This window comes from Syngnathus typhle, linkage group LG22 (genome assembly GCF_033458585.1).
Source record: "Syngnathus typhle isolate RoL2023-S1 ecotype Sweden linkage group LG22, RoL_Styp_1.0, whole genome shotgun sequence".
Lineage (NCBI taxonomy): Eukaryota > Metazoa > Chordata > Actinopteri > Syngnathiformes > Syngnathidae > Syngnathus > Syngnathus typhle.
Genome location: NC_083759.1, coordinates 2751217 through 2779000, shown reverse-complemented (window position 1 = coordinate 2779000; position 27784 = coordinate 2751217). Strand labels below are relative to the sequence as shown.

General features: G+C 42.2%; 1 protein-coding gene across 1 annotated transcript; it reads right to left on the bottom strand.

Moving 5' to 3' along the window:
- Positions 1–4467: 4467 nt before the first annotated feature.
- Positions 4468–14120, bottom strand: dlgap2b (discs, large (Drosophila) homolog-associated protein 2b). Its single transcript, XM_061269910.1, has 5 exons — positions 13038–14120; positions 12147–12361; positions 11575–11731; positions 10212–10431; positions 4468–8207 (listed from the first exon to the last, which is right to left on the bottom strand). Exons 1-5 carry the CDS (start codon positions 14118–14120, stop codon positions 7393–7395), a joined length of 2490 nt encoding a protein of 829 aa, XP_061125894.1. The 3' UTR covers positions 4468–7392.
- Between the last annotated feature and the right edge of the window lie 13664 nt (positions 14121–27784).

The following is a 27784-nucleotide window of genomic DNA, read 5'->3' as shown; positions in this document are numbered from 1 at the left end:
ATCCTCCACCTGGATACCTATAGAGTGAAACTGAGGAAGACCTTTGCTTTCAGTCTCGGATTCTGTCGCAGTTTCCACCTGTTGAAGACCCGCCGCAAATTGACAGTCCATTGTAGATTCAAGACGATTGTAGTTTCGTGGTTTTGCTGTACGTGCCTGTATCCCGATGGAGGATCTTGGAGTTTTGAGGTACTCTTCCGCCTTGGATACCAACACGGCTTTGTCGCAAGTCTGGATGGAGCTGTGGCTGCCCAAAGATGCGTGCCTCTTGGGCGCTGCAGACTCCATGGCCATCGTGACCGCTTTGGAGCTGTCCAGGCTGTCCATGGAGTTGTAGATGGGACGTCCGAGGCTGTCGGTGGCCCACAGACCGCCTCGGGATCGCCTCCCGTCCTGGTAGGCATCTTGGGTGGATTCAGTGCTGCTCTGGGCTGTCACAGAGATAAGAGGCTTGGTGGTGGCGCGCGGGGGCACGGGAGGTGGGGTCTTCTTGTAACTAGGAGGATATGACACCGCTGGATAGCACAAGCAGGATGACAGGACGAGGAAAAGGCAAAAGAAGGATGGAAAAATGAATACAAGCCAAACTTAATGGGAGGAGAGAAAAAAAATCACCAAAGGCAAGCGACTAAAAAGCACAATGGGAGCTCGGAAATTTTTCAAATTCATTAAGTTGAGATAACTCAAGGAGATCTGTTGCCTGCTAAAACACACATCAATGTTAACAATTGTAGTCACAACACACACACACGCTCAAGCAGACTACTTGGCTGAGAGCTAATTAAGTGCAACAAAACCAGCGGAATTCTGTTAAGACAAATCCCATCACAGACTTGACTTCCTTCCAACTTGAAGAGGCTGCAGTGCTGCAGGAGACTGTAGGTGGCTTCCAAATGGAAGCTTTGTGACTCAGGCAATATTGAAACACCACATTGTCTATTTATACACTTTGGAGCCATCTGACTTCATTTTCAACACTGAGCATCTTACATACAGACTTGGCCATCAGCTGAAAGACTGCAAACGAAAGAGCGCAGCGACTGGATTTTCTTTTTTTGAATTAATTAAAAGTGCAGGAAAAAAAAAAAAAACCTTCCTACACTGGATCAAATCGAAATGATGACGACTGACTGGTACCTTGCGGTGGCTGAGCACGGTCCACACTGCACGAAGTAGGGAGACGAAACTGAATGCCTGCAAGAGCCAAGCAGAGCCAGTTATTGGAGACTCGGCCAAGTGTGACACAGATAGAAACGCTCGCGGACTACATTTACATAGCAAAGCAGACTGAATTCCAAAGCAATTATTGACGTGTTTTCCTTGCATTTGTTACATCGGTCAGGAAAGGAACACAGTTATTCTGGATTGACTGAGCTTGATTGGTGACATTTTAAAACTGCTAATATGAAATAGCTCTGGTTGTCCATTTTTTTTCTACCTGTGTTTCTTTTACAATTTCCAACGTCATCATACAGTGGGCAAATATTTCAGGCAAAACCATTTTTTATTTTAGCTGTCGGCTTTCAAATAGTGCCTTGAAAAAAATCGAAATGCTCGACAAAATGCTGAATTCAAATCGATGTTGCCCATGTATCATGATATCATACTACGCATGCATAATCTCAAAAACAGACATGTTATCTTCATGTACAATACATACACATATTCACGAGACAAGAATCAAATTTGGGGAATTTCGCGTTGCATCTGATCAGCCAATTAGGATTTAAGCAAAGACAAATCTGAGTGCCTTCATTTTGTTTCTTTTGACATCATTACTTGCTGTATTACAGCACGTAGAGTACAATTTGACACAATGACAGACAAGGTCTCGATATTAAGTACGACTAGAACGGACCATATACGAAATACTGTCCATTTTTTGGTGATCTGGACCAAATGATGGTCGCAACAATTGAAATAGTCACTCCCCGCCCGCCGTGCAACCCGATCCACTCGCGCCAGACGCCGCCGCCTTTGCCACAGTTGCGATGTCGGGCTGGCAGAGAGGCTGGTGAGAGGCCGCTCTGACGCAGATCAGGGCGGCTTGGTGCTTAATGACGTGCAATGACTGACGAGCTGTGCATGAGCATGGGGGCTGGAGATGGAACAGAGTGATTGTGTGGTGTGCGTGTGATGCTAATCCTGCCTCATTTCATTTTTGCGTGGACAATTATACGTTGGTCGAGATTAGAATAAATAGTAGTTTTCGAAAGCCTCGAAACCACACAAAAAAAAAATATCCTTTGACGGTAAACATTTTATCTTTGCGCGTTGCTTAGCGGTGACTTTATGTCCTTGCGAGGAAAAAGAACCTAACCAAAACAAAATCGTATCAATTTTGATAATTGAAATGTAATATTGTACCATAGTCTTCGCAAATAAATGGTAATTCAACCTCTTTTTAATATTGTGCCTAGTCAAGAGATCAAAATTGTTTCCTGGGGTCATGTTAGCCACATTGGGCAGTACTTATTGGATATGTTGAGACCCGGTAAGATGTGAACACTGTAAAGAATGCAACTACCGTATTTTCCGCACTATAAAGCGCACCGGATTATAAGGCGCACCTTCAATGAATGGCCCGTTTTAAAACTTTGTCCATATATAAGATATGTACATTTGGCCCGCGGGACGGACTTTTGACACGCCTGCTGTAGTGGCTCAATATCGGTCCATATATAAGGCGCGCCTGATTATAAGGCGGCTTTTGAGAAAATTGGAGGTTTTTAGGTGCGTCTTACATTGCGGAAAATACGGTAAATAAACTACTGCTTGGTCGAAACCTGAAGAGGGTGATTACAGTCAACACAAATGCATTTTTTAATAAGAGCAATAAGGTCGCTCCATGGTTGGCAAACAGTCTACTGTTTGCTCCAAAGTCAGCTGGGATCGTCTCCAGCTCACCTGCAACTCAAGAAACAAAATGGCTGGCTGGGTTTTCTCCAGTACCATTGAAGTTATTGATTGTCGTGTTCCTAAAAATATACACCCTCCAATTGTGTTCCTTATATCTATTTTGTGCATCTGCATGTCACAGGCTGTATTATCGCCATGTCTTCTCGAGCGTGAGGGCCGGTTGATGAAAATGGGTGAGAAGATGAAGAGATGTATGAGTGATCTGACAGAGGACATCTCGGACACCTGATGATTCTGCCGTCGGATTTTCGACTTCTTCTACAAGGTAGGCTGTTTTTTTTGTTTGTTTAATGTATATATTGACTGTAATGTAAATAGAGGTTTGCACAATAAAACAAGCATGTTGTTTGGTTGCCACATACATAGATACATACAGTGGTGATGCCCCCATGGATGCAACCTTACATGTATGATAGTCTCACAACAAACCAATACAAATCAGTGTCAACGAGGTATATTTGTATATCTTTTTTCTTGAAATGAGGTTTATGTGATTTCACGTTGACTTTTGTGTGTCATGTTGTAATGTGTGTGTTGCTCATACTAACCTCGCTGCACATTAAAATGATCAGCGTGTGTTGATTGCAAGAAATTTTTAAAATTGTCAAGCTGTACTCGAAAAATTAGCCAGGGAGCAAAATTATGACTATAAGGGCCATAGAATGAAAGAAACTAATTTAACACACGCAATGTGATTTGTCAAACCTGAGAATTTCAACAGTGAAACTATTATTATGATTATTCAGGGCTATGATAATAGCATTGATTTGTGCTGGTTTGTAGAACAAAGCTGTTTATTTGATCGTAACCTGCCTCACCGCATGCCAGTATATTTAAAAGACAAAGATAGAGTAGCCACAATCAATTCTGTTCAATGGTTAAAGCAAAGAGGATGCGTTAGGGTTCAAATTGATGACTGTAAATTTGAAAGAAATGAAAATAATCTGATCAAAACTAAATATATATGGGAAAAAAAATCATTCTTTTAAGTTATCCTTTGAAAAGTTGTCAACATAAATCAATACAATGTGCTACCGCTAACAAAATGGCAACTACAGTACTTCGTTTTATTCCTTTATCGAGTACTGCTAAACAAACGTTCCACTGACTTGAAGGTGAGAAAAATGAAGACAATTAAAATACACTAGCATGACAAACATGACATTATTTTCATTCCTACCAAGTGAAAAATGTCAATGGGTCGGACAAAATGGATGAAACATATAAAAGAAAGAAAGAATAAAACTGTTCCCTACCAGACCTACCGTACTCTCTACGCCCCCCAGCTAAGCTACGGGCGCCTAAAATGGGGAATAAAAGAAAAAGGAAATAATAACCAACCCAAAAAATGACAGCTTTCCTTAAAAAAAGAAAAAAAAAGAAAAAAAAGAGCTCTTTTAATGTGTTTTAGTGTAAACAACTGGTTGTGTGCTGTTTTGTCGGATGTAAAGCTATGACCCCCATTAAATTAGCATCAGCATAAACATTGTAAGCATTTTTAATTCCATCTTTTATATCAATTTATGAAAAATACATAAGGCCAAGAAAATTTGGAATAAAAATTCACAAAAACACCACAGTAAGCAAACGGAAATTGAAAGCAAGAGTATTACATACATGATTCGTTCATTTACAAAATAGAAGCACGAGTTAACGAATGCAAGCGAAAGCCATTGTATTCAAAAGGGTGGGATGTTGTTTTGGAACATGGACTGAATCTGATTCATGAAACATTCCAGTGTGAAATCCCTGAAAGTTAGCAGAGAAGCACATTTCCACGAAGAGAACCAAAAAAAAAAGAAGCTTAATAAGTCCTAATAAGTGTATGTAATACATTTGGCACAGTTATTTTGTTAGATCTCTGAGTGACAACATATCCTCAACAGAATATTCAAACAAATGTATTGGGATAAATAAGCAAACAGGCAATTATATATTTAATTTAAAAAAAAAAAAAAAGATTCTCTATCCCGATTTCCTCCCTATTTTTATTCTGATTCTCCTTTATAGACCAATGTTGTTGCTACATTTCTTTTTTTAAATCGAGAGTACAATCTTTGGAAAAATGATGAAATTCAAGATGAATCATAATCGGTTGGCTGATTTTTTTTCCCCCTTTCTTTTTCCTTCTTTCTTTTTTTTTTATACAAAAATATGACTTTGCACTGTATTTCAAATCAACAATTTAAAACTACTTGTGAGTACATAATGCTACTACAAAATAAGATCACCAGCAAAAGATGCGAATGTGATAAGAACTGCAAATAATACATTTATCTTACTACGATATAATTTGAAAAGAAAATGCCAGCAAAAAGAAAAGACCATTCTATCACAAGCAACTCAATATGACTTAACCTTCCAAAAATACACCAAAGAACTAAGAATTTGCATAGAATGAATGAATACAGATTGGAGACATCATGATTAGCCAGCACCTTAAAATCACCTTGCATTCCCCCAGCAAAGGAGAAAATATTATTGAGGAATGCCATTGCAATTCCGTCAAATAATGTCTTATTTTTTTCAATATACTGTATACACATAATAAGCTATATATTTCACAGTCATGTGCCTTCAATGACATAGTGATAAACCTGCTTTTTATTTGACATTTATAGAACAGAAAATTGTCGGTATTGCACATTTGGGCTATAGCAACAATGAATTTGAGCTTTTAGCCATCTATCACCCTTTATTTCATAGTTCTGCTGTAAAATATGCGTTCCGGTACCCGAAAGAAAATTATTCGGCGTAATAATTTATTACTGCTGGGGATGAGCAGATCATTTGGAGTTATTCTGTTGATCATTTGAAACTGATGGGTGTGTGTGAATGGTGTGCTGTACTCAACTGCAACCAGCAGAGGCGCTGTTGGGTCCGTTTTGACTAGTTGCATCCTTGCAAAGTCAATTATAGGAAGTTAAAGGAGTTTAATGGGAAGCAAATAGCCAGTCTGCTGTATTTGATGGAATTACTTTTTCAAAGCGACAACTTGTATTTATTTATTTTTTTAATGTGATGTTTAATGTGAACAGCCTCACCGTCATTTATTAGTGCTTTTTTTTTTTAATTTTACAAAATTGCTTTAAAAAAATGTTATTAAAATTTGGATGGAATTGCTGCAACGATTGCCTTTTGGTTGCACAAAGTGGGAAGAAGCTCCATTCTCACTCAGCACAGTAGTCCCCATTGGCAGGTTCACATTTAAGTCAGGGCTGTGATACATCACAATTCTCCAGCGATCTGTACCTCGGGACTACAAGATCGGGAATGCTAGCGGCTAACGGGCTACTATCATTTGCAAAGTCATGACCGACAAAGTCAACCAGCAGCTCCTACCCATTAAGATCAGTCAGGAGCCCAGCTTGGCCATCACTAGTGAGGCGGTTTCAGTACATTCACCGGTACCATACTGCACCTCTGATTGTCTACATTAGGGGGACTTATCTTTTTTTTTTTTTTTTTGTCCAAACTTTTACAACTCAAACTGGGATTTTTTTTTTTGACTGTTGAGGCAATCAACTTTCAGTGACCATTGCTACCACCCAAGTGATGGACATGAAGAAATAAATGACCTCAAAGACTTGGAAAAAGGTGCTGTGTTTGGTTTCCAACTAAAGTTAACGATTCTTTACTAACCTATCTCAACTGCTCATCCAACACAGTATGTTTGAACTGCAACCAGTACAACCAGTACAGTAAATATTTGAATATATTTGATATATCTATACAAAATTGTACACATTATATACAAACATGACAGGAAGTTAAATGGAACTTTTGAAGCCATTACCATTTGTTCTACGTGATCATTTGATTGTTTTTCCTCATTTGCATGTTGTGAGACCTTTTCATTTGAAGGTTCATAACCGCAAGCTACACTGGATTGTAAACCAAACGGTCCTTTTTCACTTTATTGAAAGATAATTTTGGTGGTCAACCCCACATCAACTTTATTGTGAGTGAAATATTCAAAGTTGGCTTAAAAACTAAGCAAAGGTCGACGTGTGACGGACGCTTTGATGAAAATAACTTCAATTAAATACACATGATGCATTCTTTACAAAATAATTTTGAGGGTTTATAAAGTTATTCACAGTATACGCAGGCGGCGGAGTTAAGTCTCGACATGGAGAAACGGAAATGAACACGAGTTAAGATCCGCGTTGTGCAGGGACAAACCAACTTCATCAGCTGACCGTCAGATATTACGTAGCTCGTTTGCTCAAGTTAATTTTTTTTTTTTTTAAAGACAATTGAGGAAAGACAATGCTGCTCTTGTTGGCACTTGTTGATCGATTGATCAGCTACCATCTCGCTCACATTCACAGCTCAGTCTGAAGGTGGAGGCTGTTAAAAGAACTTTTTGAACCTGTTTGACAGCTGACAGAGAGTAAAGGGACTATGGATGTTCAATCGGTTTTCCCATGGCTTCCTCACCTGGTTCTTGGTAGTGACGGATGAGCGTGACTAGAATGACATAGACATATATGACATGGGCCCGCTGGTGTACTTCCTGCACCACAGTTCAAGACTGGCACTTCTGTGACCGCCTGTGTGGCCACACATTTCTTGCGGTTTGGGCACCCTTTGATTTTTGTTGATCTCCCACGGGAAGTCCTCCATGGGAAGCGGGCTGGCGGGACTGCCCGAGCCCTCGGGTGTGCTCTCGGGGGTTCCCTCTATGATCTCAATGCGGGGCGGGTTCATTAAATCCATGATGCTAAACGGCGCCGGTTCAGGTTGACACATGACTGATTTGTCCTGCGTGTGCTGCCGAATGGACCAGCTGGATCCCGCTTGGATTCCGACGGAGACTCGATCTTGCGTTTGCGTGGTGCCGTCGCTGCACGGCTCACGACACAATGTCCACATATTGTAGCACTGAGTGAAGTTGAAGAAATTGCTGTTGAAAGTCTTCAGCTCCCCGCAGACATCTCGCCGGAGCTCGGCTAGCTCGTAGCGCATGGCCGAGATCTCATCTTTCCACTGCATGTTGAAGGCGGCCACCATATTTGCCGATTCCTTGAAGGCCTGGATGGCTTGAGGGACCGGTGGCTCAGTTGTGGCCATGGGTGAGGCACTGGGGACCCTGTATGACGGCGGTGTCGCCGGGGGCACTGAGATGGCCGTTACGGTGGAGCTAGTACTGTGCTGGCTGCGAGCGGCCACCGTCTCCCTCTCCAGCCTCTCCAGCTCTGCATAGGCAGAGGAGCTGGCACCATCATCGTCCTCTATCATGTCGTCATTTAGAAAAGAGGTCGCATCCACAACATCATATCCCTCTGGAAGAAAAATTTGAATATGCAAGGTGAAAGGAACAGCTGGAGTGGCTTCTGATTGAGGTTCTCAACTGGAGTCTTCTACAGATATCTATGACAAGCATACGGTATGTGAGTCAGCAGCAGGCAATTCCGGACAACTCAATTGTGATGGTTTTTTTCAGTATTCTTTTTTTTTTTTTTTGCTGTTTAGCCATCTTAAATTGTGTCACGGAACTCACATACTGTAGGCTTTTCGCGTTTTACACTGCCTTCTCAGTCATGTCAAAGAATAACAAGCGTCTTGCCATCTTTTTTTTTTTTTTACTGCACAGCACAGAAAAGGGGTCACACACATCAATCATCATCAAATCAGCATTTGCTTTCTTGAGAATGGATTCATCCCCCCAAAAAAAGGGTTTAGTTTTGTGCCATTTAGTGCAAAACGAAAAGATGTTAAGAGAGTGATCGATCCACAAGCCACTGGACCAAGAAACAGTTATGAACCCTATTGAACATATTTGGTCCAAGGTGTCTAATTTGACCTTCTACTTCCAACTTCATGGCTGCAATCCCACAGTCAAAGACAGCTGACACTCAATGCCAAAAGGGTAGACTTCGCCGCTTTTTAACAAGAAGCCACACTTTGATGGGAAGAAGAAGAAGAAAAAAAACAAAGATGTTCACATATGTATGATACATCTGAGACAGTGGCGATTTTATGCAAAAAAAAAAAAAAATGAAAGCAGTTGAAGTTTTGGGAAGTATACAAATATTTCCATTTATCTAACGCACACTTAATAGCGACATTGCAAACAACTCACAAAAGTCAGCGTTGCTTCTGTCGTCACAAATCGAGTGAGTTGTTTACCCGATTAGTGGCTATTTTAATCACTGAGAAGGCAGTGCAAACACATATACATAGATATATGTATGCTTCAGGATTAATAAAATACCTGCAACAATCATCACTGATGCTTCCAGTTGTTCTTTTCCCAAGAGATGGTTGGTCAAATGGAGAAGGGGGGGTTGGCAGCTCGTCTGCCCTTACAGAGCACCACACGGGATCAAATTCGGACATAAACTAAGCGTTTGCTAGCCTCAAAAAAATTCATCGAAGGAATCCCCAGTAACAATTTCTCGGCCGCTATTTCCTCGGAACAGTGTAAATATTGCATCCTAGGAGAGATAAGCTTGGATAGGAGCTGGCTGCTAATCACCACCAGGGGAGCCCTTCCAAAATGTTAGCTGTAAATTTGCCAATTCAAGTTCAGCAAATAAGACGGTGGGATTGGAGAGTACTCATCTATCGTATCCTCAGTGCTTCTGAAATTGTAGATGGAAACCAAACCGAAGTTGGTCGGTTCAAATAAAATACATAATTCCAAATTGAACAAGAAACAAACCAAAAAATAAACACACACATCGGTTTCCATTTGAAATTGACAGAAAAGGAAAGTACAAAAAAAGCTGGCTATAGTGAGCACATATTTAAAGAAAAAAATGTTTCAATAGGGTTCATAGCTTTACTCTTTACGGTAAACAGCAAATGCAACTGGCCAGGGAATATAAATTTGTTTGTCGACTTACCTTAATGTGATCGTATGGTTCTAGTTTTGAGCCAATCAGAGCAGTTGTTTGTCTTGACCCAAATATTTTCTAAAAGCCTACCATTCCCTGACCTCTTGCCCATGCCCTTCTGACAACACATCTATTGTAAACATAGAACACCACAGTTTCCCATGCGCGGGGCCCTTTTTGTATTTTTTTTTTGTAGACATGCTATGTCATGTAGTTGTGCTGTTGTGTGGTGATGAGTGCACTCGAGCCCTCCCACCCCAAAAACTAAGCATGGAGACATGTAAGCAAATCCATCTAAACATTCAGGGTGATGCAAAAACTTCTAAAAAAAAAGAAAGAAATTCAAGGGTTCCCCACTGTACATATGTAGGTATGTCAAGTTTGTGCAAGTGATGCATGAGGTTATGTAATCTAAGCCCTCTCTCAGTTAGCGGGTTATTGTTTTACCTGTTGTGGATCTGAGAGTTGAAGTGACAGTGGAGGATGTCATTGAAGGCAAGCAGTCGTCATCTTGGGAATAACCAGCCTGTATTGCACGGAGGTAACTGTGGCTTCGAGTGCGGAACGAACCCGGCAGGTCCAAGGCCTCCATAGCCTGGGATTCTACTTCGCTAAAAACGGACTCGCAAACTGACTCAAACTGGCCATTGATCTCAGTCTCACTCACCTGAGAGACAAAAACAGGAATAGCAGTCCTTAATTTTTCCTCTTCCTTTCTCTTTCTCACTTTGATTCTTCCCCTTTGCACAGCAAATATGAAGGAGTGTTAGCATAAGGACATGGCCACTGACAATTCCCGACCAACTTCAAACTGCATGAAAGGCAACATCAAAAACACAGTCACACATAATATGTTAGCTTGGTAGTGCACAGCATTTTTTTTTCCATCTTCCGTAAAAGTAGGTACATTTAATAGTCATTTCTAAAATAAATAAATTCAGCTTCAAAGTGGCGTATTTGCTCTTGCCACAGTGTGTGGCACTGATGATAATAATTGATGTAAACTTCACTTTTTAATAAAGTCAATATTAAGATGATTAGATGCTTCTTTGAGATTTGGGACAAAAACACATTTTCCCCTCTTACTTGTTCTCCATTAACGGACTTCAACAAATCATTTTACTGTGGCAACCACCAGGGTCCAAAGCAGCTCCAGAACAGACTCGCACAACTGATAGCGGTGTATGAAAAGGGAAATACCTGGAAATGTTGATGTGTGGTTAATTATGATGCTTTGTCTCACAGCCCCTGTGCCTAGCCGCTAATCTTGTGACGTAAGTGGCAGTCTGCTATTTGGTATGTCAGGAAGCTGGGTCATTGGTAGACCAAGATGACAAGTGAGTTAGATATCAATGACATGCAGATTGGCTTTCTGATGAAATTGTAGGTTAACTAAAAAATGAACATCGAATGCTTGTTTGCGTGTGTGCATAATTCAGAGACAAAATTGAATTTCAAGTGTAGTTCAATCATGTAAAAAAATAGGATTTTTTTTCGGACTATAGGGCGCAACGTGTAAGGTGCATTACTGTAAATTAAAGAAAACAAATTAGTAGAAATAAGCCAAACTTTATCGATTTAAATTCGACATTCATACATAAGGCGTGGCTAGTTATAAGGTGCATTTTTGAGAAAATGAAAAGATTTTAAGCGCGCCTTATAGTTCGAAAAATACGGTAATTGAGGCTTATTTATCTCAGTCTATAGAACACAATTAGCTGTCGCCCTCCAATAAGACTAGCTGAATGTCACACCCGTCTAAAGATACAATCGAAAATAAATCTATTTGCATTTCCATGTTGCCACTCACCTGACTGACGCAGCTAGCTTGACTGAGGGTGCTGACAGCGCGCATGTAGCTCTGGTTGCGAGAGCGGAAGGGCGGCGGATGAAAGGTGGTGGCCGGGTCCAGCGTCACGCTCGGGTGGGCCCGCATTTCTCTCATGGTGTGCAACCGGTAGCCCGGGCTGAGAGATAAGACGTTACACATGGACTTGATTACTCCGGAGTATAGATTCGAAGATATGTCGATTTCCCTTGGACCATATGCCATAGCGAGATTGCCCTCTAACACAACAAAAGAAGTATGTTTGAATTAAAGTCGGAGTAATCAGAACCCCGCTGTGACCGCAGCAACGAAAATAGACGCAAAGTGGCTGAAGGGTGGCAGATGCGTGACGCCTCCCTGCCTTCTCACATTTTGCCTTTGTTTCACGCTGCCTGCAAACACTCATGGAGAGCAATAAAAACATACGCAGCAACAGGGACGGGTGGGATGTGATTCTATAGAACTTTCTAGTTTGTGAGTACACTTTCAATGACTCAAACGCTGGTTATCTGATAGAAGAAATCATAAAAACTGGTACATTGGACCAGACCTACCTATGGGTGTCAAAATGGGGTCTCTGCATGGCTGACTTGAGGACCAGAGCATCGGGTCGAACGCTTTTCTGCGGGGAGGTCTTGGGGCTTTCGGAATCGCCGCTATCATCGTCCACCTCTCCCATGGCTTTCACATAGCTACTGCTCCTCATCCGCCGACACGGGATCTCGTCATCCTTCTCGCCGGGGTATCCTCCCCACTCGTCTTGAGGTACCTTGCGGGCAAGAAAAAAGCCTTCACATTTCAGTTATTTACAAGGACAACAGGGCCCAATTAGCTAAACGAGCGTTGCCTAAGCTCTCGCTTCTACCGACGTAAAGACGGCATTTAAGTGATACACAGCACACCCCCATGGGAATTAGATCCAGTCTACTTCAGCTTCTATCTCCAACTGTAATAATGCACTTTCCAGGTCATTAAATAGCTTAGCAAGCAAAAAACAGAAGGGAAATGTCGGTTGTTTCCTCCCGAGAAATGAAGCTCTCGTTAATACGTTAGCATTTTAGTCGACTGCTTTTCGGTGAACATAATCTTTAAGTGGTAAGGATGCAGTATTTCGTTTTGAGACGAAGACGTTCAATCACATTTTTTATTATTATTATTGCGGGAAAAATGTGCTGAAAGTTTCTGCTCGTTGCCAATGCTGCTTGTGGAAACTAATTACCGTGCATGACTTTTTTGTGTGACTTCCTAAGGAATTCTCATGAGAACATGCTCAATGCGGCCAGGTGGCAGCTGCCGAGATTCTGCCAGCGGACTCATAAGCTTGTTAAACGCCAGTCAGAGAGCTGCTGTATTGACACCCTTTCAACAGCTGCTGCTTGGGAGTTGCTTGTGCGTCCAGATATTCGGACCGCTTTTGCTACATTTGATCCTTTCGTCTTACTAACCTGTAGATAGTGAAAGGTGCGCGAAGGCTTATGGTCGGTGTGCATCATGGTTTTCTCGAGGTTGAGTGATGACTTCCTATAGGCCTCCTTTGCCTGGCTAACTGTCAGCGTCGACCAGGAGCTCCGCTTCATGAATTTGCCTTCGGGCGCCATTGCCATACTGTCACAGGCTATGCACTTGACGTCGTTGTTACTCTTCGAGGTCTTGAGTGACATTTCTCCAAAGTGGTGTCCGTGTATGGGATCCGGGTAACAATGGGCGATGTGTTCCCCGTGGTGTCGGGACATGACGCTGGGAGTACGGTAGGTGCTGTCACTATCCAGATTGTCGTCAGAGCTCCACCAGCCGCCGGCCCGGTGCTTGCGTTCTTTGCTCTTGCTCCTCTTGCTGCCGTGTTTGTTAGGCTGATGGCCGTGGTGATGGTAACTCCCTGATCCGCTTCCTGTAATGTCGCCGCCTTTTGTGCCGTTCATCTTGGACGATCCCTCCAGGGAGTGGGACTTTGTGAAGAGCTTCTGGACCGAATGAACAAGGTGTCTGATGCGGCCGGGACTCTCGCTGCGTTGTTCGGCGGCGGTGGATGTACGCTGGTATTGTAAGGTGTGGAAGCCATCGCGGTGTAGCGGCATTTGCTTCTCAAATTGATCCAAGAGATTAGCGGGGAGGCGATTGCTCTTGGTGCCGGCGTGGTGCGAGGAGGCGGCGGCCGCGGCTGCAGCCGCGGCGACGGCTGGCGAGGTGGCAGAGGCTGTTATGGCGACGCAGTCGTCCCGTGTGGCTGAATCATAATACGGAGAGCTGTAGTGCATCCGGGGGAAGGTGCTGCTGGAGATGTGGTCGGACACGGCGACGGGAGGCATCACGACCGGGGACATCATCATACAGTCGGAGTGAATGGAGCTCCGCGGTGAGTAGCGATGTTGGAAGTCCATAGGGCAGCTCTCTGTCGGGCTGAGCAGGTAGGAGGTGTGGCGGGTGTCCGAGCCATGGTGCGTGTGGAAGTCATGCACGTAGGGGTCGTAGTCGAGCCCATGGGGTAAAGGGATCTGGTGTTGGGAGCGGCTGCCCGATAAGCCCTTCATGTTCCTGGCCGGAGGGAGGCGTCTGGCTTCATTGAATTTCCCAGACCGGGCCCAAGGTGTCTGCTCTGTTGTGAAGGAAAAGAAAGAAAATGATTTTAGACATTTAAAAATGCACCTCCTGCAACCGTGCTATGCATTTCTTGGGATCATCTCACATTATTAATCAGGAGGAGGAAATTCAGACACTGTCGAGTGGTTCCAATGTGGGTAGTAAAGGCAAATGAGCTATTTTCCAACTTTCCACCGTTTTACCTGCACCCTGAGCTCATTAATCACTACTCTCCTATGCAGCAGGAAACCCCAGTGTAGAACCGTGCACTCCGTCTTACATAATACTCGGGATCTCTGATCTCACACACCATTTGAAAAGAGCCGAAAATAAATTGCACAGTTGTCATGGCAACGGCTGCTGAAAAACCTAGGTTCTGTAACAGGGATTTTCAAGGTTGTTTTGGGTGGATCCGAGCCACGGAGAAAAGGCTGAGAACGCATAGTGTGTGTATTGTGACAAAGCTACTAGAGCATAGCATGGTACATTGAGCAGTTCCAATTTTCTTTTTTTTAAGGAAACGTCTGGGTTTACTTTTGGGAAAACTCAGTGAGCAGCATTCTCTTTTTTTGCTTCCACTGCACTCATCATCTCTGGAAGTCCGTCAGCGTCACACTCCTTCAAGCGTGGTTGACATCAGCGCGTTGCTAGGGCTACAAATTAAATCAAATGAAAGCAGACAAGCAATACATGCTCAGACATCTAATGAGAATGTGTAGATTCGTTTTGAGACCATGTTTACACTGTAATGTCGTTTTGGTAACATACTGTAATGACTTCATCAACCAGGGTGCTCATCAATCAACTTGACAGGATTGAGCAAAGTGAAACTCTTAATCAATATCTATTTGAAACAACAAATTGCTGCATTTATTATCCCGCTACCACTAAACTCATACTAGAGAATGCAATAAGCCCTAAGCGGGTTCTGCAAAAGGCTTAGGACAGAAATATTTTGTTGAATTATAGGAAAAATGAATCTCAAGTAAGAGCATAAACAAGCCCCTGAAGGTTCAGGTCATCCAATATGTGCAGCAGACTGCTCTGCACGATTGCCCAAAGCCGAGTGGCCAGTGTACAGTTTTGTACATGTGTGGGAGGTGACATCAAGGCAGAAGATCCTGGCAGGCTCAACAAACTGGGAGAAAACAAACTTATTGTGTCATCGCACTGAATTCTCTTCAGGCAGTAGTAGAGGGGGAGGATGAGTTTCTGAACTCGGCTCGGACAATATCGCCCACTCTCTTTGCAATAGCGGATATATAGAAGGAGAGTTAGCCTCGATCGTCAACCCCGGATTGACCTATTTGTGTCTGAGCAAACTTCTATCTGGCTGCCCAATTTAAAACTCCGGGGACACCTACAGACGAGATGTTTCTCTTTTATATTTGCTTGAACTGTTACGGTCTGAACAGACTTGCACTTTGACCTTATTCAGAGATTTAAAACATCCCAAGGATGAGATCATAAGTCCCTATTTTATCAAGACAAAATTTAATAGCTGACATCATCTCCACCTTTGGGATGAACTAGACTGGGTGCAAAAAATCTCTCCTTCCCTCTCCATCTGACCTTTGACGTAGCTTGAAATGATTTCATAATTACCGTATTTTCCGGACTATAAGGCGCATCTAAAAACCTAAAATTTTCTCAAAAGCCGACCTTAGAGTCCAGTGCACCTTACACATGGACTAAATACCTAAATTTAAACTGGCCCGAAGCATTGTGTCAGGAAACCAATCATAAGTGGCCCGCTGAAGACTATGGATCATTATTTTGTGATTATAAACTAATTTGTTGCGTCTGAAGTTGAAATCAAAAAGATAAAATGGAGAATGATTTGATTTGGATTAAAAATCTGACATGATGCATTGAAGGTGCACCTTATAGTCCGATGCGCCTTATATAAGGACAAAGTTTTAAAATGAGCCATTCATTGAAGGTGCGCCTTATAGTCCGGTGCGCCTTATAGTCTGGAAAATACGGTAGTCCCAATGATTTTCCATTTCAGTTCATACACTATACTGAATGCTACAGCAAAACCACATTTGGTCCCATTTTTACTTTCTGCAAGTGTCCCAATGTTTTGTCCACTATAATGTACTTGACATTTCCAATGACACGCCGTCATTTCCAGAACACGCACTAAATGCATGTGAGATGCAGAGGTGAGTTTTCTTGCCTTGCAGCTTTGGCAACCATTATCGTGTTGTAAGCGCCACAGGCTATTTCCTCCCTACCTTAAATCTGCTTTTGTCAGCACCTGATGCAGCTTGTAACCCACTTTCATCCTGAGAAAGGTGTCACACATGGAGGGGAGGTGGTATGAGGGCCGGTGGGGGATAGAAGAAGAAAAAAAAAAAAAGAGGGGAAAGCCTCACTTGCATGCTGTGCTTTTCGACTTCATGCTGCTTAGCTATAACTAAAACCGTGCAGCCTTGCTACAGTCATCTCATGTCCATGCATTTCCCAAGATGGTTGCATAACTTGGCATAAATGAAGCTTTCCTCCTCCACACCAATACACAGCTAGCTAAATGCCACAGGGACGGACGGAGCAACAGGCAGCTAAACTGTAGAGCATGAATCACTGCAGTGAAAAATGCTTTCTCCATGTGTTGTTTTTTTTTTTTTTTTTTTTGCTGTGGACCGAGCATAAGCTTCAGATTAGTCTTGCACAGAAAATAGCAACACGGTTGAATCAGCCAATATAATAAGAAGGGAAGCACAATATTGGCCAGGTGGGAAGGGTCCGCTCCGCCAACGCTGAAAGTGAAAACATCATCTCAATTATAAAATTTCATAGAGGCCAATTGAAGATTTTAAATTGCCCCGCATGTGTGATTAAATATGTGATTAGTTTCCTGGGTCTGTCTCAGCTCGGTGATTGACAGGTGATCAGTCAAATGAGTTTTAACCTTGATACAAAGCCGTTTCATAAAAAAAATGTATTGAAAAGGCAGATTACTTTTTTTTTCAATTCCCCCTTTCCATATCGTGTATCATCACCAAGACAAACAAACAATACGGCTTCTCAAAAAAAGTAGTCGCCTGCGCTCATGCATAACACAAGGATTGCGGTAAATGTTATATATAAGCGGAACGAGCGCTCCATCTTGCAACATCATATTCAAATGGTTAGGGAGTTTGCAGCAGAGGCCCGATTCCGTTTCCTTTCCGCCCACTTCAGCCTACCGCTGTTCTTGTTGCAGAAGGCAGACACTGAGTGATGCTACAGTGATGCTTCATACTTTTGGACACTCTCCTTTTCCTCTACATCCTAACACAGAAGAAATGGCCAAATAAGGATCTCATGGTTTATCACTAGTCACCCGTAAAGCCTCCCTTTTACACACAAAGGCAGATTGGCCTGAAAAGACCCTTCCAAAATCACCAGAAATGGTCACAACACATTGTCGCCATGCAGTTCACAATTCATTTAGGAGAGTCCTTAAAAGTAGCAAAAGCCTGAATGACTTTCATTTCACAGCCTAAAATAATAAGAGAATAAGAGTAAATGAATAAAAGGCATTGCGCAACATTATGGGGCAATTTCGGTTTATCCTGAAATTTAATGCGGAAGCAAACTAGATTTGTGTGGGTTTAGAGGTATACATATATATTCCCGAAGGGGATTTATTGTTCATTGTAAACCGCAATTAGCATTAGAACCTGGTAGTTTCTTGATATAAATATTTCTGTATTCGGTCGCCAACTTAGTCTGTAAACGTCTGATAACAAACAACTGCCACAGTTAGCGTCGGGGGGTAAAAGTGAGCAATTCATCCTCGAAACCTTTAATTACTTTTCATAGTCTAAATCCTTGTTAGAAAATTCTGATCCCTGCAATTGAAATATTGCATCATTATTTTCTCTAATTGCTGACATACAGTGAAGTTAGTACCGCACCTCCGATTCTTGCCGTTATTCAAATTAATCCACAATTACCACAACCGGATTCATTTGAAACAGCACATTACTATAATTCCCATAAAGACTTTGGAGAGCTGTTAGTTTTAATAGGTTGCACGTGCCCATCGTCATTAAGACGCCGAGTACCGTTGCTGCCTGGGTCGTCCAAGCAACAAGTAGTCTGAATATGTCAAAATGGTATATTTATAATAACATTTATATCTAATATGCCAACCCTTACGTCAGTTCATTTTACAGAAAGTAAATTACAGTTTTAAACAGACTGTACCCTAATGGATCATTCATAAACACATTATGCCTTAAGTGAGGGAACTCTGTTTTCATTGGTGGGCCAATAGCTATGTTTGCTTCACGCCCGAGTGTGCCGCACATTGATTTTCCCGCAGGGAAAGTGATTTATCTGAGCTGGGCAACAAGTGCATAAATTATATGGCAACTCTGCTTTTGTTTATTTCGATAGGTCTATAAACATACACTCCATATTCACACTTATCTCCATTTTTGCTCGGAGTGAAAGGACAATTGCAGAATTCTCTCCTCTAGCTTTCTATTTGCACACCAAGGCAGGCTGCAAATGAAGGTAAAAACAGGATGCTGTGATAATGACACCATCAGCTGTTGTTCTGAATCCATTATCATGTTATTAGACTGCGACGGTGATTACTTTTACATTTTGGTCATGACAAGTAATGAGACGGTCAGTATGGTGGCCATATGTTACTCTGGGTTAGCTTGCTTTAATTAATTGGGCCGAGGCTGTTTCACAATGAGATAAAGCCAGAAAGCAAATAAACTGAATTACCATATTTTCCGCACTATAAGGCGCACCGGATTATAAAGCGCACCTTCAATGAATGGCCCATTTTAAAACTTTGTCCATATATAAGATATATACATTTGGCCCGCGGGCCGGAATTTGGACACGCCTGCTGTAGTGGCTCAATATTAGTCCATATATAAGGCGCACCTGATTATAAGGCGCACTGTCGGCTTTTGGAGGTTTCTAGGTGCGCCTTATAGTGCGGAAAATACGGTAGGTCACATAATTGAATATTCACATTGATTTAGAGATTCGCTCTAAAGTGGCGACGAATATTATAAAACCGGCTTTGCAATTTGTGTGACTCTGCTTCTAACTGTGCCAAAATACATCTCAAGTGTGCTTCTGCGGTGTCAATTTTACCTTCAGGCATGTGGGTAGCGAGTTTGAGATGAATCAAAACACACGCAGACGACAAACACACCTTGGCTGGTCACTCACATACGCGTGAATGGAGACCGTCGTCTTTTGAGGTGACATTCAGCTCTCCCGTGACACCATTTGCATATTTTGGCAGGCAACCTGAAACAATCCATGCCCTTCTCTCATGCTAATTCCCTTGTCTTTGCCGGTTTTTAAACAGATCGACCATGACTAAATGGCTACCACAGCGGCACAGCTATGAGCCAGAGAAACTGACAAAGCACTTTTATTATTCATATATTTAGTGCTGTGATTCATTACCCGTTTCACTGGGTATTTATGGGGAATATGATTTTAAATTTCTGTATTAACCTGCAGTGGTATCTTGATGTGTCATGTTTTTAATTCAATTTTACCTTTCGACATTACAAGCTAAATCATCGTACATCATTTTATGTGGCTCTCAAAGACAAATTGTGCATCGACTTCATTTGTCAATACAAATTGTCTTCACGTTTAAAAAAAAAGAGATATTACTAGCAATTTTTATTACCATTCATATTTTCTGAAATATTTGAGCAATTTTTACTATTCTCTCATTTCAAAACTAGTTAGCAGTTTGTTGTGTAGCCTATAAGACATAATAGAAGGCATTGACAGTCATAGTGACTACTGTATTTTCCGCACTATAAGCCGCACCGGATTATAAGGCGTACCTTCAATAAATGGCCCATTTTAAAACTTTGTCCATATATAAGGCGCACCGGATTATAAGGCTCACCTTCAATGAATGGCCCATTTTAAAACTTTGTCCATATATAAGATATATACGTTTGGCCTGCGGGCTGGACTTTGGACACGCCTGCTGTAGTGGCTCAATATTGGTCCATATATAAGGCGCACCTGATTACAAGGCGCACTGTTGGCTTTTGAGAAAATTTGAGGTTTTTAGGTACGCCTTATAGTGCGGAAAATACGGTACATGTTGCAGCCCGCGCCAAAAATGAGTTTGACTGTGTAATGAAAGGGTGTAAAAAATAGTATCATAGAACATCATAAGTGCATTCAGACATTGGTCTCAATGGTTACTTAAAGTCGGAACTTGAGGGGATTAAGCCTTCAACTGTGCCATTTGAAAAAGCTAAGCTCCTACTCCATAAGGCGAAAGAAGCTGCAACAACTTGAATTGCCTCTTTTGGCAACCCAAAAATGAGGCAGATAACTTGATCACGCCACTCGATTTGAAGTGGCTGACTCATTAGCGGGTGCTGCTCCCAAACTAAGGGACAGCTGGCTGCAAGTGTCCGTGTCATCCGGACAGGCCCAGTCACTTTGGCTTCCTCCCAAGGTCACAGTCAGTCTCTCAAAGAGCCCAGGAATCACAGAAGCACAAAGAAGGGCCCGTCAACTACACATCCATCTTTAGAATAATGTAATCAGAAGTTGCTGGAATAATATTTCACATTGTCCCTCAGGTTGTAGGAAGCTCTACAAGGACATGATGTGACTCAAGCTTCACAAACCAACCTGTGGACATATGTCCTTCAAAAAGCATTCGGCCGCTTTCGCAAGACTGTACGACCCGGCTGTAGTGTTTTCTCTGCTGTCTCACAGTATCCAGGCAACCGTGGTTATTCCATCATCCGCCAGACCGTGCCTCCCTTTTTATTCATCTCCAAACAACCTTTACGTGATCTCAATGAATGACGAGCAGGAGCGGAAAATGATACTACACACTGACGAGTGGCATGTTTATTTACGATGTGCCCATTTTAAATGTAATGCAAAATAATACACAGCTCAGTCTTTATATGGCTTGTGGACCAAAAAAAAAAAAAAAATCTTGCCTGAACAAGCAAACTTGGATTTAGCACAATAACATTAGCGCTCTAAGTTCTCCGTGTGGACACATAGCACCTGGCAGGTGCTTGTACCCAGTGTGAATCAGACTATTAACACGCAGCGAGTAGCATGACACTAAAGAGGAGTCAAAGCCATCTGGTAATGTCAACTCACACACTCCAAAAAAAAAAAATGCAGAGTACATCTTTGCAATGAGATGAGCCCCTGTCACGATTTGCAAACTCTGTTCCCAAAAATACAACAAACACATGAGTGTTACAAAACATGGAGGAAGGCAGTCCGATCATTTTTCCCATCACACAGAGTGGCTGTGTTTCGTTTTTGTATTTCACAAGACAATTCATTCGCTATAATTGCCTTTGTATGCAGAGAATGCAGAAAGGAAAGAAAGTTTTGGAAACATTGCGTTGTCCTTATTGTAGCAATACGTGATTATTTTAGTCTCTAAATGCGTGAGAGGAAATTTAATCTGTAATACCCATCATTTAATGCGACAGTGACTCAACAGTGTAATTAGTGGCAATAAAATTTTGTATCTTACTTACTTGTGCAATGTCTACGCTATTCTTTAAATTGATCTAAATTACTGCAACCAATGGTGGGGACTTTTTTTTTTATGCCAAGGACTTGCAAGCGAAAACCAAGTACCTATAAATCTTAAAAGACTTTAAACTATCCACGTGAAAGCTTAACAACCATTTTGGGCATCCATTACACGAAGGGTCTTTTTGTCATTGGTCGTCTCTGCTTCTGACCTTCTTCACCCTCTCACTCTCCTGATGGCACTCTCCACCCTCGCCTCGCTCTGTTCCTCTGACTCACAATGTGTCTTGCTCACACACACACACACACACACACACACACACACATATACCGTAATTTTCGGACTATAAGTCGCGGTTTTTTTCATAGTTTGGGTGGGGGGGCGACTTATACTCAGGAGCGACTTATATACATATATATGTTTTTTTTTCACTTTTTTGGGCATTTTATGGCTGGCGCGACTTATACTCCGGTGCGACTTATAGTCCGAAAATTACGGTATATAGGACACACAGTACATTAGCTTTTACGGTTTGTCAATATTGACGATTGCTTGGTAATTCAGCCTTGATATAACACACCCACCCATGTTAAGAGTATGACTGACAGCATGAGAGACAACACATACTCACTGACAGCAAACAACAAAACACATGTGGAAATATGCAGCACTTGAACACACCGTTATTATCTCCCCCCCCCGCACAAACACACACACACTGGCCCAGATCCGTCTTATGAAGCGGCACTCTTTGCTGGAATGTACAGCAGAAGCGGGGTGGTGGTTTGGTTGTGTGGTGGGGTGCTACAGCACCATGAGCATCTCCATGGAAACAGGCTGGAGAGCAACATTTCCCGCTCAGCATACTGTCAGAGACTGAAGATGAATCTAGTCCTCATTAGGGAAGCCAAACCATAGCACCACACACCAGGAGGGTGATTGTACTAATAACTGCAACATTTTTTTTTTTTTTTTACCTACAGCACGCACCCGCTGAAGGGTTTTCCTCCGGAAGCTCCAAAGTTGATTGTATTTTTACGTGTGTAAAAGTTGATCTGACGTCATAATATGTGACGTAACGTACAAGCTTGGGAGTTGAATGGGTTTGTCGATTTGTGTCGCTCGTGTGCTACAAGCAGAGGTGTCATGATGGAAAAGCCCTTTTATCGGCAGATGCTTTGGTGACAATGACAGAGTCGGTCTTGTGCCAAGAAATAAATGGCGCAGTGGGAAATTCAAGCTTGGGCCAGGTGAGGCTCTTTAGCAAATACACAAAGAAGACATAACGTCCGTTTATGTTGTCAACACACATATCCATCATAGGTTACGCTGAAGCGGACTTCTCTGAATACTCTCCAACTCACCCTTCCACTCACTCGTACACCCCCACACAATCCTTGCTCACTACCTAACATGGTCATGTTCCAAAGAAGCACTTGTGAGGATTAAAAATGGAAAAGTAGGATTGCGGTTATTCTCAGACCAGTCGAACACACTTTGAAAAACCACCGAGCCCAAAAAAACAACAACATTTGAGCATGTGCATTGTAAAATGCAGTTAATTGGGATTAAACACAATTTTTTATTGCCTCCAAAACTCACATAGCAAACCAAATATCAACCGCCATAGAACTTGGTAGAGCCAAAACACCAATAAATAATCTCAAAATTAACTTCTTACGTAATCACTTTTAAATCTTCATGCCATTTACCACAGTAGTCAGAAGTTTAAATGAGGGCAGTAGTCCCATAACATACGTAACGGGATATAACCACAAACTAATAGTTTTCCATCCAGGTTTTATGGTGCCTTCAGTTCATGAGCAATGCAGCTTGACTTTTCTTTTGCGCCCAGTTTGTACATAATTATAGCACAAGTGTTTTAGCTTAGACACCCACTCACCCGCAGGAATCCAAAACGCCTGAAGCCCTCTCAAAACAGCAGGGGGTTGGATTTTTGATATCACTGCAGCATCAAGTTTATTAGCCAGAACTAATTTGGATGCCAGAATATAGGCTGAACCTTCATAAGGTCACGTCAGGCTTTGAGCTGACCAGCAGAATTCCCAAAATCGGACACTTGGTATTCCTTTAGCCCCTTCTCACCTCTCCTTAAAGTCACTTTGTCAAATCACAATGAATTGAGATGTTAGGTTATTCAGCTCCTCTCTGGCGCCAACCAAATCAATAGAAATGATGAATCCAATATCATTGAATGATTCGGAGCACGAAAAAAAAAAGTCGCAGTGTGATGTTAAGCTGTTTGGTCAGATAGTTGAGATAAAAATCCCCTTGTTGCTCACGGAAATTCATGGATGAGGGGCAATCCCTCCCCGTCCTTCTTTGGATTCTGTCACACACAGACACTGCGTATGGACACACACCTGAACATTGTGAATGAGTGGAGGAGCCTCTTCACCCAAATCAAAAGCTACAGATGCTAAGGACATGCAGACATAGCAACTTCTCATCTACCAATTCACAATGCAACAGTTTTGTGGGGGGGAAAAAAAAATAATGTGGAGGAGCCGTCTTACCGTGCAGCGAGCCTATGTTGCCGAGGCATTGGAGCACATATGCTGTGTGTCATCACACGATGACTGGGAAGCTGCCGCCAGCCGAGAAGGTGTTTCACATCAGAGATGGGCAAGCGGGGTTTCTCCTCTGCTATTCTGCTCCGTTTTTTTTTGCAAAGCCCTCAGACGAACGGAGCGTAGACGGAGGAGGAGAAGGAGGAGGAGGGGGAGGGGGAAGGAGGAGGAGGAGGAGGAGAGGGAAGGCAAGAGGAGACAGCAGCGTGCCGGGCTGGGCTGCTGTGGATCACCTGGAGCACTGTTGGGCTCCGCGTTTACTCCTCCACTGCAGTAGTGTGAGCTGCTTGTTTCACAGGCTCCCGCACATCACCGCAAAACAAGGACGTGGATTCTCCAAGGCGCTGGATTCGGGATTCTGCAGCGCTGTTGCACCATGCGCTTGCTTGGAGCCCCATCAGCATGCATGCTGACATCCCTTCCTCACAGTCTGCATTTAAAGCTTCTCCTCGCTTGTGTCCAGGCAGTGGTGGTGGTTTGCTAGCACTTGATGAGTCACAGGTGATAATCTCTGACTAGTCCATGTTAGCAAACGTCAAGCTCCTTAAAGCCTCGGCCAACATCACCTATCGTCACTGTCGTCGAGATGACGTCACAACCAGTCAAATGAAATGGACGTTTTTTTCATGGCCTGATAATTTGGTGACAGAATTTAGACTAACTAAGAGCAGGTCTAAAATGTGGTGCACCACAATTTGGGTGGCTGATTCTGAGCTTTGCAGATGTGTGGAAGTCATTGTTTTTTTTTTATTAATAAAAATGACAACAACATGTGTAAATCTCTGAAATTAATTCATTCAATGAATTATTATCATCTGTATCTATTTTTAAACGCACCCCATAATAACTATAGCATACATGGGTGGAAGAGGTGACAAATTTTTAAACAAGGTAAGTAAAAAAACTAAATCCTCAATTTATGTCCTCTAAATTTGGGGTTGTTGATTTGTGGGAGTTGATGGACATTGGGTGGATATTTATCAAGGATCCACCAATTGTGTCTTTTATTGTAAAATTTTATATAAAAAATACATAATTTGGAAGTGATCCAAATTGGGATTGTTGGACTTTGGCAGAGTTTGTTGCTCCACTGATTGCTATGCAAGTTTGTTTCATGGTAATGAGCTGGATTCTGTAACAACAACTCAATCTCTGTCAACGATTTGGTGTTATGCCAAGGAACGGAACCTTTCATTTTGCAACAAATCTGAATAATATATACGTTTTGCACTTGGTATGCTGATTATGGGACGTGGCATTATTTTTATTTTATTTTTTTATTTCTTCACAGAATGACAAAATGTAAACGAAGGCAGATCGAAGACACAAGGACAACACAAGGCCAACGGAGAAACAAGAGTTAATCCTCCATGATGAATGAAATCAATATTTGGGTAAAAAAAAATACTTTTGCTCACAATAGTGACTTTTGTGTTAAACAATGAGATGATAATGATGAACATAAAATCCATACTAAAATGTTTGAGACGAAAGCCTCAAAAATTAAGTGTGGAATCGATGCAAACTTAAACTGTAAAGGAGCATAATTGATCCATTAAAATCGAGGATCCTTTCTTTCACTTGACACATTTCGAGTCGTCATACACTATGCGTAAATGATGTTGGGAATTCAGATATTGAAAGTGTCTTGGCAGATGCGGTTAAAAACGATGCAGTCCTATGTTATTAAAGAAAACACTGCCACTTAGTGGTACTACATTGTGGCGGTGTACTGTTCAAAAATGACCCCATCTGAACTCTTAACCTTTCATCCTCGTACTTCAAATACAAAATGCAGAATCTAATAAGCGGCCAAGCAAAAGAAGTCAGAGCAGGAGCACATCCCTGCCTTGTTTCTAGCCACGCTTCCGAACTTTCTGTGACCTCGGCTGAAAACAAGCATTTGCATGTCCATGTGTGGAGTCTCTCGCATTTATCAAATTGGTCAAAATCCCATGAAAAAAAAAAAATCACCAAATGTATCTATCAAGACTGCGTTGCTGAAAGAAACATCTTACCTGAATCTTTGTCCACGAAAAGGCAGCAGTGAGTCTGGAGTAACCATGGCAACGCCTGTGACACAAAGACGTGTTCAATACGGCTGAGTCACTTCTGTACAGTAAACATTGGTGGCTTAATGGGGGGGAAAAACGCTTCATAGTGGAGATACCTGTACTTAATGGGATTGATGAACTGGTTGCCATCCATTCACACTCACACCATTGAGATTTTTGCACAACTTTTTATTTTCCACCCTCTGGTGTGCATGCCCACGTGATCTATTAGGAAAAACACGCTTTGGCTGCAGGTTCGTTACCTTCTTCATGGCTGACATGTTCCTTTCACGGCGAAGGTCACTTTCTGACGAGGTTCTTCCACCACCGGCGAGCGGCAATCATGTCCGCGATGGTCAATTATTCCCACGGGGAACGTGCGCGTGATTCCACGTCGCGAGGAGGTGGCGTGAGTCTCGAGGCATCTTGCGTGCATGGATGTGTGCAGAACTCGTCCAGATGTGGTGTAACGCTCCCGATCGCGTCTGACGCCATTTTTTCCCCCCACCCCTCTAAAGTCTGCAAGCACACTTGCAAGGATGTTGTGATGCAGTCACAACTTCTTAGCAACTTCTATAAATAGACAGACGCACTAAAACGCCTCTGTGAACAAAATCGTCATTTTGATGTTGGATAGAAATTAAATTTCACCTCATTTGAATTTAATTGTTAGGGTTAGGTGGACTTGTACAATAATACAATTATAAAATAAATCAAATATCAAAACAAGGAGACGAGATCCCAACAGGGTCCGATTCTGCACACCTTCCGGAGCACTTAGGGCTCTTCAGTGTGGGACTGAAAGCCAGCCTCCAAAAGACACCACTTGCCCCACAAGCTGACAAACTGTGGTTGAAGAATGGGATGGCCTCCCACAACAGCATGTGAGCAGGCTGCTGACCAGCATGAGGAGGAGGTGCCATTCTGTTGTGGTTGTGGATGGTTCCTCCAAAGTCGACTCACGCTTGAATCAATGCATTGTTAAATTGCCAATATGTCTTGTTTCTTTCTATTTAAATGATCCACACCACCAAACAAGATACAAAACGCAAATATATGGTTTCATAAATGTGGCGTCGTTTAAAAGGATAGTAAACCGACTTTTTCATTATACTGCAACAAAGCAGTTAAAGCAGATAAATTATTTACTAAACACAAATTTCCTTGCTCATTAAATAACTAAACATTCCCTATTTGTATAAACGTTACATTTTGCAAATAAAATGCAATCTAAAAAGTTAGAATTGTCTTTTATGCGTAAATTGTCTTGCTCATAATTAGCAGCTTACGTTCTTGTGTGCGTGTTAAGGATTGGCCGCTAGATGGCAGCATTTCACCACTGTTGCCGCTTTCGCTGTCCATGGTACTGTACGACAATCACAAAACATTCGATTACGCTTACCAGCTTCTTTGCTATTATGTCGATAATTGGGGATGGGCAGAACAAA